Source organism: Trachypithecus francoisi, unplaced genomic scaffold (genome assembly GCF_009764315.1).
Source record: "Trachypithecus francoisi isolate TF-2019V2 unplaced genomic scaffold, Tfra_2.0 Contig01585, whole genome shotgun sequence".
NCBI lineage: Eukaryota > Metazoa > Chordata > Mammalia > Primates > Cercopithecidae > Trachypithecus > Trachypithecus francoisi.
The window spans coordinates 6,681,247-6,697,413 of record NW_022681444.1 but is presented as its reverse complement, the minus strand read 5'-3'; the positions used below and the strand labels follow the sequence as shown (position 1 = coordinate 6,697,413).

The window sequence follows — 16,167 nt, the reverse complement described above, 5'->3', positions numbered from 1 at the left end:
ATCATTTTCCCTAGCTGAACCAGTCTATCTTTATTATTGTATTCTTTTGAAATAAAAACACCAAAACACCAATAAACACTAAAGTGGGATGACTACTTCAATCCAGGAGTTCCGGAGCACCCTGGGCAACATAGTAAATCCTCATCTTGAAAACAAATAAATAAAATAAAATAAAATAATAAAATAAAATAAAATATAAAATAAAATAAAATAAAATAAAATAATAAAATAAAATAAAATAAAATAAAATATAAAATAAAATAAAATAAACATCTTAATATAGAAAGTCAGAAAGAACTGGTTAAGAATTGGTTGGTTGGTTGGCTGGGTGCGGGCGTTACCCCTATAATCTTAACCCTTTGGGAGGCTGAGGCCAGCAGATCACTTGAGGTCAGGAGTTCGAGACCAGCCTGGCCAACATGGTGAAACCCTGTGTCTACTAAAAATATGAAAGTTAGGCCGGGCGCGGTGGCTCAAGCCTGTAATCCCAGCACTTTGGGAGGCCGAGACAGGCGGATCATGAGGTCAGGAGATCGAGACCATCCTGGCTAACACGGTGAAACCCCATCTCTACTAAAAAATACAAAAAACTAGCCGGGCGTGGTGGCGGGCGCTTGTAGTCCCAGCTACTCGGGAGGCTGAGGCAGGAGAATGGCGGGAACCCGGGAGGCGGAGCTTGCAGTGAGCTGAGATCTGGCCACTGCACTCCAGCCTGGGCGACAGAGTGAGACTCTGTCTCAAAAAAAAAAAAAAAAAAAAAATATGAAAGTTAGCCAGGCATGGTGGCGCACACCTTGTAATCCCAGCTACTTGGGTGACTGAGGCATGAGAATCACTTGAACCCAGGCAATGGAGGTAGCAGTGAGCCGAGATCACGCCACTGTACTCTAGCCCAGGCAATAAAGTAAGGCTCTGTCTCAAAAAACTGCTTAAGGGTGGATGGGTTGGCAGACTGATTTATTTATTTATGTTTAGAGAAGACAAGGTCATACTCTATCACCCAGCCCAGAGTGCAAGAATTCTGGGTGAGTGGGTTTGTTTCTTTTTTTTTTTTTTTTTTGAGACGGAGTCTCGCTCTGTCGCCCAGGCTGGAGTGCACTGGCCAGATCTCAGCTCACTGCAAGCTCCGCCTCCCGGGTTTACGCCATTCTCCTGCCTCAGCCTCCCGAGTAGCTGGGACTACAGGCACCCGCCACCTCGCCCGGCTAGTTTTTTTGTATTTTTTAGTATAGACGGGGTTTCACCGTGTTAGCCAGGATGGTCTCGATCTCCTGACCTCGTGATCCGCCCGTCTCGGCCTCCCAAAGTGCTGGGATTACAGGCTTGAGCCACCGCGCCCGGCCTGTTTCTTTCTTTTTAACCTTTTCATTTTTTGAGACAGAGTCTCACTCTGCCGCCCAGGCTGGAGTGGGGTGGCACGATCTCAGCTCACTGCAAGCTCCGTCTCCCAGGTTCACACCATTCTCCTGCCTCAGCCTCCAGAGTAGCTGGGACTACAGGCACCTGCCACCACACCAGGCTAATTTTTTGTATTTTTAGGAGAGACAGGGTTTCACCATGTTAGCCAGGATGGTCTTGATCTCCTGACCTCGTGATCCGCCCGCCTTAGCCTCCCAAAGTGCTGGGTTTACAGGCGTGAGTCCACCCTCTTTTTACCTTTTTTGTATGTATGTATGTATGTAAGTACATACGTATCTATTTTTAGAGACAGGGTCTTGCTGTTGCCAAGACTGGAGTGCAGTGGCACCATCATAGCTCACTGCAGCCTTTAACTACTGGGTTTAAGTGATCTTCTCACCTCGGCCTCCTAAACCACTAGGTTATAGGAGTGTACCACCATGCCCAGCCAAGAACTCTAGGTTTAAAAAGTAAGATTATATCCTGTCCAGGGTGTGTTGTGTCTGCTGTATAATGTTAGACAAATTCATCTCTCTGAACCAGAAATGCTTTATCTGTAAGATGGGGACAGTAATATCTGCTTCAGAGTAGAATTATAAGTAAGGATTATAAATAAGGATTAAATGAGATAATGTACGTGGAAGTAGACTGTAAATTCAAAAATGCCACATAAATGTAAGTTATTACTAGGCTCAGCTAGACTGCTCTCCTAGAGGGCACAAACAATATCTGTCTTTTTTTTTTAGACGAAGTTTCGCTGTTTCACCCAGACTAGACTGTAACGGCACGATCTTGGCTCACTGCAACCTCCGCCTCCCCAGTTTAAGCAATTCTCCTGCCTCAGCCGCCCGAGTAACTGGGATTACAGGCGCCCACCACCGTGCCCAGCTAATCTCTGCATTTTAGTTTCACCATGTTGGCTGGGCTGGTCTCAAACTCCTGACCTCAGGTGGCCCGTCTGTCTTGGCCTCCCAAAGTGCTGGGATTACAGACATGAGCCACTGTGCCTGGCCAAGAACAATGTCTTTAATTGTTCTATCCTTAGCACTTAGCACAGAGCTTAGTAAACACAGGGAATCTAATAAATGCTCACTGAATGATTTCTTTAAAATCCAAGTACCAGGACTCCTGCAACTCTAATATGTTTTTGTTGTTGTTGTTGATATGGGGGGGTCTCACTCTGTCTCCCAGGTTGGAGTACAGTGACGCCATCTCAGCACACTGCAACCTGTGTCTCCCAGGCAAGCAATCCTACCTTAGCCTCCTGAGTAGCTGGGACTACCGGTGCACGCCACCATGCTCAGCTAACTTTTTGTATTTTCGGTAGAGACAGGGCTTCATCATGTTGCCCAGGCTGGTCCTGAACTCCTGAGCTCAGGTGATCCGCCCGCCTTGGCCTGCCAGAGTGCTGGGATTACAGGTGTGGGCCACAGTGCCTGGCCCTAATATGTTAATATCAATCCTCCAGGTGTAAGGTCAGGTCAAAAACAACCAGAAATCTCCCAGAGTCCACAAACTTTGTTCTATGCCCATGACCTTTAGAAACTGAGTCTTTTTTTTTTTTTTGAGACAAAGTTTCGCTCTGGTTGCCCAGGCTGGAGTGCAACGTCACAGTCTCGGCTCCACCTCCTGGGTTCAAGAAATTCTCCTGCCTCAGCCTCCCAAGTAGCTGGGATTACAGGCGCCTGCCACCATGTCCAGCTAATTTTTGTATTTTTAGTAAAGACAGGGCTTCACCATGTTGGCCAGGCTAATCTCAAACTCCTGACTTCAGGTGATCTGCCCTCTTTGGTCTCCCAAAGTGCTGGGATTACAGGAATAAGCCACCATACCCAGCCTCTAGAAATTGAGTCTTTCAATTCAACACAAAATCATTTCTCTCTAATGATAAAAAAATTCTAATTTTCACCAAGTTAGTCAATTTACAGAACAAGTTACTAGTCACTGAAAATGAACACAGTGATTTAGTTTTCAGGATACCCATCAAATATCATTTCCCACTAAAAATAACCAAGGCTCCTTGGAATAAGCAGATTCCAGGTCTGACGCAAGAATCTTACAAGATAATCCTGTAGCATCTTGTACCAGAAAGCAACAGAGAAAAGAAGCAAGGCACAGTGGCTCACACCTATAATCCTAGCACTCTGACAGGCCGAGGCATGCGGATCACTTGAGGTCAGGAGTTTGAGATCACCTGGCCAACAAGGTGAAACACAATCTCTACTAAAAGTACAAAAACCAGCCAGATATGGTGGCTCACACCTGTAATCCCAGCTACTCAGGGGGATGACGCAGGAAAATCACTTGAACCCAGGAGACAGAGGTTGCAGTGAGCTGATATCGCGCCACTGTACTCTAGCCTGGGCAACAGATGAGACTGTTTCAAAAAAATAAAAAAATAAACATAGGCCTGGTGCAGTGGTTCATGCCTGTAATCCCAGCACTTTGGGAGGATGACGCAGGCGGATCACTTGAGGTCAGGAGTTTGAGGCCAGCCTGACCAACATGGCAAAACCCCATCTCTATTAAAAATACTAAAATTAGCCAGATGTGGTGGCATGCACCTGTAAACCCAGCTACTCAGGAGACTGAGGCAGGAGAATTGCTTGAACACGGGAGGCGGAGGTTGAAATGAGTGGAGATCACGCCACTTACTCTCCAGCCTGCGTGACAGAGCAAGACTCCGTATTAAAGAAAAATAAATAAGGCCAGGCACGGTGGCTCACACCTGTAATTCCAGCACTTTGGAAGGCCGAGGCAGACGGATCACGAGGTCAGGAGATCGAGACCATCCTGGTTAACACGGTGAAACCCTGTCTCTACTAAAAATACAAAAAATTTAGCCAGGCGTGGTGGCAGGCACTGTACACCCAGCTACTCGGGAGGCTGAGGCAGGAGAATGGCATGAACTCAGGAGGTGGAGCTTGCAGCAAGCCGAGATCGTGCCACTGCACTCCAGCCTGGGGGACAGAGCGAGACTCTGTCTCAAAAAAAAAAAGAAAAGAAAAGAAAAAGAAATTAATTAAATTTTAAAAGGAAGCAACAGAGAAAAAAAAAAGAAAGCAACAGAGCTATCACAATATATAAGGGTAGTGTCAAACAGATTTAGAAAGCTATTACAGGCCAAAGATGGCACAATCTGAGCATAAGAAAAATAACTTCAGCTGGGCATGGTGGCTCACACCTGTAATCCCAGTACTTCTGGGAGGCAGAGGCGGGCAGATCACCTGAGGTCAGGAGTTTAGGACCAGCCTGGCCAACATGGCAAAACTCTGTCTCTACAAGAAAAACACAAAAATTAGCTGAGCATGGTGGCACACGCCTGTAGTCCCAGCCACTCAGGAGGCTACAGTGAAAGGATCATCTAAGCCTAGGGGGTGCAGGTTGAAGTGGGACGAGATCGCACCACCGTACTCTGCACTCCAGCCTGTCTCCAAAACACAAAAAGAGACAATATTTTCTGTGGGGCCTTTTGTGTGATAACGGTTGTAATGTTAAGTTTTGTTGAAATGTTTGTAGATCAAGTTAAATAGTATCTGACAATTGCTTTGAAATAATCAAGGAGGGAAGGGGCAGAAAAAAGATTATCCATGAGATGACAACAGGTAGAAGCTGGTGATGGGCTCATGGAGTTCATTATGTAATTTTGTCTTCTCTGGTGTAAGTTTGAAATGTTTCATCTTAAAAAACGTTTTAGGCTACGTGCCATAGCTCACACCTGTAATCCTAGCACTGTGAGACGCTGACAGGATGGACTGCTTAAGCCCAGGAGTTCAAGATCAGCCTAGGCAACAGAGCAAGACTCTGTCACAAAAAAAAAAAAAAAAAATCCCACTGCGGAAGACTTACTAGCACCAACAAATGTCTGGGACAGATGTACCACAGAGTAAAAAAATGAGGTTACAAAATGGTATATATTTGGGAAGCCGAGGTGAGAAGACCACTTGAGTCCTAGAGTTCAAGACCAGCCTGGGCAACATACTGAGACCCTGTCTCTTAAAAAATAAATAAACAGGGCCGGGCGCGGTGGCTCACACCTGTAATCCCAGCACTCTGGGAGGCCGAGGCGGGTGGATCATGAGGTCAGGAGTTTGAGACCAGCCTGGCCAAGATGGTGAAACCCCGTCTCTACCAAAAATACAAAAATTAGCCAGGCGCAGTGGCAGGCACCTCTAATCCCAGCTACTTCAGAGGGTGAGGCAGAAGAATCGCTTGAACCCAGGAGGCAGAGGGTATACAGTGAGCCGAGATCACGTCACTGCACTCTAGCCTGGGCGACACAGCAAGACTCCACCTCAAAAAAAAAAAAAAAAAGAATAAATAAATAAATAAAATAAACAGAAATTTTAAAAACAGTATATCCATGGCTGTTCCATTTCTAGAGAAGAATTACTCTATTTTCATCTATATACATATCTGGAAAATGGAAGGGAATACATCAAAATATTAACAAGTTATCTATGTGATAGGATCATCCTTTTTTCTTTTTATCAGCATTTTCTGTTTTTTCTACAATTAACATTTATCACCTATATAACAGTAAATGAAAACAAGGCCAGGCACAGTGGCTCACACCTGTTATCCCAGCACTTTGGGAGGCCGAGGTAGGCAGATTGCCTGAGGTCATGAGTTTAAGACCAGCCTGGTCAACATGGCGAAACCCCGTCTCTACAAAAAATACAGAAATTAACTGGGCAAGGTGGCGGACGCCTATAATTCCAGCTACTTAGAAGACTGAGACACGAGAATCGCTTGAACCCAGGAGGCAGATGTTGCAGTGAGCCGAGGTCGTGCCACCACACTCCAGCCTGGGCGACAGAGCAGGACTCCATCTCAAAAAAAAAAAGAACACCAGTAAACAAATTAACACATGAGGTAAACAGTATCAGATCCAATGGGGATGTATTTTTGGGACTTGATTGCAAAGCTGGGCAGTAGAGACAGCTTCATGAAAGCCACACACTACCTGCTGATTGCCCAATGTGTGCAGCTCCAACGAGGTCAGAACAAAAGAGAGCAGTCCATAGACACACATGCATGCAGTGCTGGTGGTGCACTGGAATGAGAAAGGAGTCAGTGAATCATTCTGAGTAACACAACTCTTCCCCAGGTTCAACATCATCCTATCGCATTCATATATTCTTTGTAAACAAACGGAAAGGAAATCTGAAGCTTCATAATTTTCCTAATTTAGTTACAAGCTCAGGAAGACAAAGGGAGAAAAGAGGAAGCAGGAACCACAAATATTACAACGAAGTCAAGAATAAAATCAAAAGGGAATTATTGCCAAAATCATCAAAGTTTGAGTGGGGAAGAAAACCATATCCAGCCTACAGAAAACAGTCTGCATATGATAATGGGAATTGATATAGCACCTGAACGGCCACCAAGATAAGCCAACCAGTGACAAGTAGGGCCTGCTGGCTGAGTTTTCTTTCTTTTAAATTGGCTTTGTTTTGTACAGCAGTTTTAGGTTCACAGCAAAACTGAGCAGAAAAGTACAAAGATTTCCCATATATTCTTTGCCTCCACACGTAAATAGCATCCTACCAAAACAGTACAATTGTTACAACTGAAGAACTTTAATTGGCATTACTATTATCACACAAAGTCCACAGTGTACACTAAGGGTCACTCTTGTGTTGTACATTGTATGGATTTTTGGACAAGTATGACATGTATCCATCGTTGTAGTATCACATGGAATAGCTTCACTGCCCTAAAAATCCTCTGTGTTCTACCCAATTCAGCCCTCCTGCTCCACTAGACCGTTGGCAACCCACTATTCTCTTTTTTTGTTTTTGAGACGGAGTCTCGCTCTGTCGCCCAGGCTGGAGTGCAGTGGCCAGATTTCAGCTCACTGCAAGCTCCGCCTCCCGGGTTTACGCCATTCTCCTGCCTCAGCCTCCCGAGTAGCTGGGACTACAGGCGCCCGCCACCTCGCCTGGCTAGTTTTTTGTATTTTTTTTAGTAGAGATGGGGTTTCACCGTGTTCGCCAGGATGGTCTCGATCTCCTGACCTTGTGATCCGCCCGTCTCAGCCTCCCAAAGTGCTGGGATTACAGGCTTGAGCCACCGTGCCCGGCCCCACTATTCTCTCTAAAGTCTCCATGGTTTTGCCTTCTCCAGAATGTCACATAGTTGGAATCATATACTATGGAGCCTTTTTAGATTGGCTTCATTTACTAATATGCATTTACTGTTTTCTCCATGTTTTACATGGTTTGGTGGCTCATTTCTTTTTGGCAGTATATAAATATTCCATCATCTAGATGTACAACAGTTTAGTTATACTCACTGAACGACCTTTCAGTTGCTTCCCAGTTCTGGTAATTATGAATAAAGCTGCTATAAATGTCTGTGTGTATGTTTTTGTGTGTATATCTTTTCAACTCCTTTGGGCAAATGCATACCAACCAAGGAGTAAAATAATTGCTGATCTGGCCGCACACGGTGGCTCACACCTGTAATCCCAGAACTTTGGGAGGCCGAGGCGGACAGATCACTTGAGATCAGGAGTTCGATACCAGCCTGGCCAACATGGTGAAACCCCATCCCTACTAAAAATACAAAAATTAGCCGGGCATGGTGGCAGGTGCCTGTAATCCCAGCTACCTGGGACACTGAGGCATGAGAATCACTTGAACGCAGGAGGCAGAGGTTGCAGTGAGCTGAGGTCATTCCACTGCACTCCAGCCTGGGCAATAGAGCAAGACTCAGTCTCAAAAAAAAAAAAAAAGAAAAAGAAAAAGAAAAAATAATTGCTGAACCTTAGGTTTCATTTTACCATGTCAAAACAAGCTCATTAGCTGGCACGGTGGCTCACGCCTGTAATCCCAGCACTTTGGGAGGTCGAGGCAGGTAGATCACAAGGTCAGGAGTTCAAGACCAGCTTGCCTAAGATGGTGAAACCCCATCTCTACTAAAAATACAAAAAAGTAGCCAGGAGTTGTGGCAAGCACCCATAGTCCCAGCTACTTGGGAGGGTGAGGCAGGAGAATCGCTTGAACTTGGGAGGCGGAGGTTGCAGTGAGCCAGGATTGTGCCACTGCACTCCAGACTGGGTGACAGAGCGAGACTGTCTCAAAAATAAATAAACAAACAAGCTCTCTAAACTATGTCACTCAAACCCCAACATAAGACTCAAGAGAATTTCTAATTCATCTTTTTTTTTCTTTTTTTTGAGACGGAGTCTTGGTCTGTCGCCCAGGCTGGGGTGCAGTGGCCGGATCTCAGCTCACTGCAAGCTCCGCCTCCCGGGTTTACGCCATTCTCCTGCCTCAGCCTCCCGAGTAGCTGGGACTACAGGCGCCCGCCACCTCGCCCGGCTACTTTTTTGTATTTTTAGTAGAGACGGGGTTTCAACGTGTTAGCCAGGATGGTCTCGATCTCCTGACCTCGTGATCCGCCCGTCTCGGCCTCCCAAAGTGCTGGGATTACAGGCTTGAGCCACCGCGCCCGGCCAATTCATCTTGTTACAGTTGATTAAGTCCCCTGAAAGTGACTTCTCCAGTCAATATGGCCAAAGCTAACTTCTTAAGATATAATTTACTGGCAAAGAGTTCAAACCTTATCTACCATTTACTGGCTATTTTTGTTGCTTTGGGCAAATTACATCTCTCTGAGTCTCAATTTCCTAATGTGTAAAACAGAATGATAATCTTTAACACAAAGAAGGATTCAATAAGATAATGTTCATAAACATTTCAAACAATGTCTGATGATGTCTAAATGCTCTCGAAAGGTTACAACATGATCCCATTATCCACACCACCATTATAACTATTACATTATTAAAATGCTTCTGCCAGCTCACTCCCATGCTCACCACCCAGAGCCTTAAACTCACATCATTTCCCCCACTGGCAAGTGACTGGAGCAATCGGGTCAAGTACTGAAACACATTCAGCTGGATGGCTGTGCCACCTATCTTCCGGACCACACTACTTGTCTCTTCTGGGTTCAGAGTGTGACGGAGGAGAGCCCAGGCCAAAAGAACCGGGGCATGATGTGGAATGTCCCCAAAGGTCAACATTAAACGGTCCATATCCTAGTGAGAGAAGAAAACACATCTACATCTCTGAACAGAAAGCGTCAATATCCCTCGACCAGATTCTTCATCATGCTCAATAAGCAAGTCATAAAGAGTGGCCTCACTCTCTCATTCTGATATTTCACTTTTCTCAAACCCCCAGTCACCTCACTAATAAACTCCTCAATTACAATTACTCTTCCTTTTACCCACAAAATTTGTCTACTAATTTTATGCAGTCTTAAGATTATAAAATGCATGTTAAAATAGACACTCTTTCGAAATTTTACCCTGATCCTTCTCAAACTTTCTACAATCTGTCTTCATTTTCTATCTTCCTAACCATCTCATCTCAATGTTTTTCCCCTTTCCTTTTCTTTCACAGGCTCCCTAAATGCAGTCAATCCCCAGGGTTTTCTTCTTGGATCTCTTTTGTCCTTGTTCCATCTCCATGAATGAATCACCCTCACAGATTCAATTATCACCTTAGTATAGATGACTGACGAACCTGAGATTTCCTCCAGGTCTAATCAACTGTTTAACACTGTTGAGGCCAGGCACAGTGGCTCAAGCCTGTAATTCCAGCACTTTGGGAGGCTGAGGTAGGTGGATCACTTGAGGTCAGGGGTTCACGACTAGCCTGGCCAACACATTCAGTGAAACCCCATCTCTGCTAAAAATACAAAAAGTAACCGGGCGTGGTGGCGTGTGCCCGTAATCCCAGCTATTCCAGAGGCTGAGGCACGAGAATCACTTGAACCTGGGAGGTGGAGGTTGCAGTGAGCTGAGATGGCACCACTGCACTCCAGCCTGGGTGACAGAGCAAAACTCTGTCTCAAAAAAACAAAAGAGACTGGTCACGGTGGCTCAAGCCTGTAGTCCCAGCACTTTGGGAGGCTGAGGCAGGAGGATCACGAGGTCAGGAGATCGAGACCATCTTGGCCAACATGGTAAAACCCAGTCTCTACTAAAAATACAAAAATTAGCTGTGATCCCAGCTATTTGGGAGGCTGAGGCAGGAGAATCGCTTGAACCGGGGAGGTGGAAATGGTAGTGAGCCAAGATCACGCCACTGCATTCCAGCATGGTGACAGAGCAAGACTTCGTCTCAAAAAAACAAAACAAAACAAAAACATTGTAGAACCTCCACATCACTGAACAATGTAGAGTTCCACAACACTGAAAATGTTATGCAGCAGGTCAGTAGTTGAAAGCTACTACTAACATAAACCCTCTGAAAAAAAAAGAGCCTATTCCAAGTTCACCTGACAAATAAGCCCATCCTGCGCAAACTGGTGCAGTTCTCTTCTGTCATCCAAAGCACACTTATGTAAGGACTCAATATCCATGCCCTCCACCAGGATGAGGGCACTGAAGTAGCTAGAAAGAAAAACAGTATCATCATGTTATATATTCTGTTCTGAAACTCACTAGAGACAAAGGTGAGATATAAGACACAGCAATATCAAAAAAACCTATTGGGCCAGGCATGGTGGCTCATGCCTATGATCCTAACACTTTGAGAGGCAGAGGTGGGAGGATCACTTGAGGCCAGGAGTTCAAGACTATCTTGGACAACAAAGTGAGACCCCATCTATACCACACAGACACACAAAATTAACTCGTATGTATCTTTGCTCACAGAGTGACCAGGCCCCCGACTGTGGATATATCCATGGTCATAAATATAGAAAAAACAAGAAATTTAAAGTCCATAGACTATCACCTGAAAGAGAACAGTGAGCATATATGCCTTATTTATCACTATCTTGTTAGCATTTGCATAGCGCTTGGCCTACAATAGTTGTTCAACGAATTTTTGTTGAATGGATGAACCCCTTAAATGAAGACAGTAAGTAAAAGAGCAGATTACAATACTCATTTTGAGAGCCCTCTCTCAATCCCAGTCTTTACTCCCTGTGTGAAAGGGAACGTGGTAGTAGACCTATCTATTTCCCCACCCATTAAGTGAAAAGTAGACCTACCCCCAACCTGCTTTCATACCACTATAGTATCAATGCTCTAAACACTACAAGTTCCATGATGTTCAATTCACTGACTTACCCAATCCGATCTACAAAAGGATCCATAGTCTCATCCACCAGGTGCCTATTGGTCTGCCTACTACCAAATCCTTGCTCTTTAAACATCTTGGTTAATACAAGTAGGTCACTGGGTGCCATCTCAAAGTATGCATAATAAAGGAAAATAATTTCTAGCAGCATGGACTGTTCCCGAAGACACTGAACAAACCAGCGAGACACTTGGCGCTCTGTCTGTATGATCGATGAAGAAAAAATGGCAGAGAAATAATGTGAGATTAAAAACAGTACTTAAAAAACATTTTTTAAAGAAAGGGTCTCAATCTGTCACCCAGGATAGAGTGCAGTGGCAGATTATGGCTGCTCAAACTCCTACACTCAACTGATCCTCCTACCTCAGCCTCCTAAATAGCTGAAACTACAGGCCCAAGCCACTGCACCTGGCCCGTATTTGATTTTTTTTTTTAAGAGACAGATTTTTGGCTTTTTTTTTTTTAAGAGACAGGGTCTGACTCTATCACCTAGGCTGGAGTGCAGCAGCACAATTATAGCTCATGGCAGCCACCCCCTCACCTGAGCCTCCCAAGTAGTTAGGACTAAAAGTGAGCACAAACACGCCTGGCTCATTTTTTCTTTTTTTAAATCTTTGGGAGAGAAAGGGTCTTGCTAAGTTGCACAGGCTGGTTTTGAACTCCTGGCCTCAATAGATCCTCCTGGGAGGCCAAAGTACTGGGAATTATAGGCGTAAGCCACTGTGCTCAGCCAACCAATATATCTTTTCTTTTGAAAGAGGGTCTCGCTCTGTCACCCAGAATGCACTGCTACGATCACAGCTCACTGCAGCTTTGACCCACCGGGCTCAAGCGATCCTCCTGCCTCAGCCATCCAAGTAGCTGAAATTACAGGTTAGCACCATGTCTGGCTCTTTTTTTTTGTTTTGTTTTGAGACGGAGTCTCACACTGTCACCTAGGCCGGAGTGCAATGGCGCAATCTCGGCTTACTGCAAACTCCGCCTCCCAGGTTCAAGCGATTCTCTTGCCTCAGTCTCCCAAGTAGCTGGGATTACAGGCATATGCCTCCACGCCCACCTAATTTTTGTATTTTTGGTAGAGACGGGGTTTCACCATGTTGGCTAGGCTGGTCTCGAACTCCTGACCTCGTGATCCACCCACCTCAGCCTCCCAAAGTGCTGGGATTACAGGCATGAGCCACAGTGCCCGGCCATGGCTAATTCTTTTAATTTTTGTTTTTTTTTTTTTTTTTTTTGAGATGAAGTCTCGCTCTTGTCCCCCAGGCTGGAGTGCAATGGCACGATCTTGGCTCACTGCAACCTCTGCTTCCCAAGTTCAAGTGATTCTCCTGCCTCAGCCTCCCGAGTAGCTGGGATTACAGGCGCCGGCCACCACGCCTGGCTAATTTTTTTCTTTTTAGTAGAGACAGAGTTTCACCATCTTGGCCAGACTGGTTTTGAACTCCTGACCTCAGGTGATCTGCCTACCTTGGCCTTCCAAAGTGCTGGGATTACAGGCGTGAGCCATCACACCTGGCCAATTTTTAAAATTTTTTGTAGAAGCAAGGTCTTGCTATGTTGCCAGGGCTGGTCTTGAATTCCTGGGCTCAACCAATCCTCCCACCTTCACCTCCCAAAGTGGTGGGATTACAGGCCTGAGCCACCACACACTCAGCCACAACAATGTATCTCAAAAATTATCTCCTATAAAGATATAGTAAAAATTTTCTGGACTAGCAGGGTGGCTCACATCTATAAGCCTAATGGCTCACATCTATAAGCCTAACACTTGAATACTTTGGGAGGCCAAGGTGGGAGGACTGTTTGAGTCCAGGAGTTTAAGACTAGTCTGAGAAACACAGCGAGACTCATCTCTACAAAAAGTTTTTAAAAATTAGCCAGGCATAGAGGTGCATGCCTGTAATACTAGCTACACTGGAGCCTAAGGCAGGAGAGTCGCTTGAGCTAGGGAGGTTGAGGCTGCAGTAGGCTACGACCATGGCCCTGTACCCTAGCCTGGGTGACACAGTCAGACTCTGTCACACACACACACACACACACAAAATCCCTATTTTTAATCCTTTTATGTGCATAATAATTCATTATGTGGATATGCTATAGATTATTCAACTAACACCCTCAATATTTTTAATACTACATAGTATTCCACTGCATATAAATGCCATCATTTATTTAACCTGCTCACTTGGATTAGCATTTAGGTTATTAACAATCCCTTGCTAATAAAATCATACTATTCAACTGACAAAACTAGACATTCTTTCCAGGTGTACAGGTACAATCACCAAGAAAGATCATAGGGTAGGCCATAAAACATGAGACAGTAAATTTTAGAAGACTAAAATGACAAAAAGTGTGTTCTCAGATAAAAGAACCAAATAAAAACATTGGGAACAGTAAGATGTTTCGTCTGGTATAGTACTCCACACCTGTAATCCCAGCACTTTGGGAGGGCAAGGTGGTCAGATCCCTTCAGCCCGGGAGTTCAAGACCAGCCTGGGCAACAGGGCAAAACCTGGAGCATGCTTGTAGTCCTAGCTAGTTGGGAGGCTGAGGTAGTAGGATTACCTGAGCCCAGGAGGTCAAGGCTGCAGTGAGCTGTGATTGTGCCAATATACTCCAGCCTGGACAACAGAGGAAGAACCCATCTAAAAAAAAAAAAAAAAAAAAAGATATTTACGAAAAACATCCAATATTTGCACATTAAATCCAGAGTCTCACTCTGGGTGACAGAGTGAGACTTCCAACACACACACACACACAACACACACACACACACACATCCATTAAAAAAAGAGAGGAGGCCAGGCGGTGGTTCACGCCTATAATCCCATCACTTTGGGAGGCCAAGGCGGGGGATTTCGAGATCAGGAGATCAAGATCATCCTGACTAACACAGTGAAACCCTGTCTCTACCAAAAATACAAAAAATTAGCCAGGCTTGGTGGCGGGCGCCTGTAGTCCCAGCTACTCGAGAGGCTGAGGCAGGAGAATGGCGTGAACCCGGGAGGCGGAGACTGCAGTGAGCCGAGATCGCATCCCTGCATTCCAGCCTGGGTGACAGAGCAAGACTCCGTCTCAAAAAAATAAAAATAAAAATAAAAAAGAGAGGAAAAAAATATATATATAAAATAAAGAACAAGGCTGGGTATACACACACACACACAGAGGCAGAAATCAATTTTAAAAAAAGAGAGAGAGGCCGGGCATGCTGGCTCACACCTGTAATCCCAGCACTTGGGAGGGCAAGGTGGTCAGATCCCTTCAGCCCGGGAGTTCAAGACCAGCCTGGGCAACAGGGCAAAACCTGGAGCATGCTTGTAGTCCTAGCTAGTTGGGAGGCTGAGGTAGTAGGATTACCTGAGCCCAGGAGGTCAAGGCTGCAGTGAGCTGTGATTGTGCCAATATACTCCAGCCTGGACAACAGAGGAAGAACCCATCTAAAAAAAAAAAAAAAAAAAAAAGATATTTACGAAAAACATCCAATATTTGCACATTAAATCCAGAGTCTCACTCTGGGTGACAGAGTGAGACTTCCAACACACACACACACACACACACACACACACACACATCCATTAAAAAAAGAGAGGAGGCCAGGCGGTGGTTCACGCCTATAATCCCATCACTTTGGGAGGCCAAGGCGGGCGGATTTCGAGATCAGGAGATCAAGATCATCCTGACTAACACAGTGAAACCCTGTCTCTACCAAAAATACAAAAAATTAGCCAGGCTTGGTGGCGGGCGCCTGTAGTCCCAGCTACTCGAGAGGCTGAGGCAGGAGAATGGCGTGAACCCGGGAGGCGGAGACTGCAGTGAGCCGAGATCGCATCCCTGCATTCCAGCCTGGGTGACAGAGCAAGACTCCGTCTCAAAAAAATAAAAATAAAAATAAAAAAGAGAGGAAAAAAATATATATATAAAATAAAGAACAAGGCTGGGTATACACACACACACACAGAGGCAGAAATCGATTTTAAAAAAAGAGAGAGAGGCCGGGCATGCTGGCTCACGCCTGTAATCCCAGCACTTTGGGACGCTGAGGCAGGCAGATCATGAGGTCAGGAGTTCAAGAGCAGCCTGGCCAACATGGTGAGACCCCCGTCTCTACTAAAAATACAAAAAATAGCTGAGCGTGGTGGTGGGCAACTGTGATCCCAGCTACTTGGGAAGCTGAGGCAGGAGAATACTTTAAACCCGGGAGGCGGAGGTTGCAGTGAGCCAAGATCACACCATTACACTCCAGCCTGGGCAACAAGAGTGAAAATTACATATATATATGTATACACACACGTACACAGAACAGAAATCAATTAAATATAAAACATCATAATAAAGAAAACTGGGCCGGGCGCGGTGGCTCAAGCCTGTAATCCCAGCACTTTGGGAGGCCGAGACGGGCGGATCACGAGGTCAGGAGATCGAGACCATCCTGGCTAACATGGTGAAACCCCATCTCTACTAAAAATACAAAAAAGTAGCCGGGCGAGGTGGCGGGCGCCTGTAGTCCCAGCTACTCGGGAGGCTGAGGCAGGAGAATGGCGTGAACCCGGGAGGCGGAGCTTGCAGTGAGCTGAGATCCGGCCACTGCACTCCAGCCTGGGCGGCAGAGCGAGACTCCGTCTCAAAAAAAAAAAAAAAAAAAAAAAAAAAAAAGAAAACT

General features: G+C 45.4%; 1 protein-coding gene across 2 annotated transcripts in view; it reads right to left on the bottom strand.

Annotated features, from left to right (window-relative positions):
• The window catches only part of NUP188 (nucleoporin 188), a 71,157-nt gene that overhangs the window by 30,252 nt on the left and 24,738 nt on the right, over positions 1-16,167 (bottom strand). For both annotated transcript variants that reach the window (XM_033193321.1, XM_033193317.1), the window contains exons 9-12: positions 11,495-11,706; positions 10,696-10,810; positions 9,248-9,448; positions 6,365-6,454 (exon numbers count right to left, since the gene is read on the bottom strand). In XM_033193321.1, coding sequence (XP_033049212.1) covers positions 6,365-6,454; positions 9,248-9,448; positions 10,696-10,810; positions 11,495-11,706 — 618 coding nt within the window. The remainder of the gene's footprint in view (positions 1-6,364; positions 6,455-9,247; positions 9,449-10,695; positions 10,811-11,494; positions 11,707-16,167) is intronic.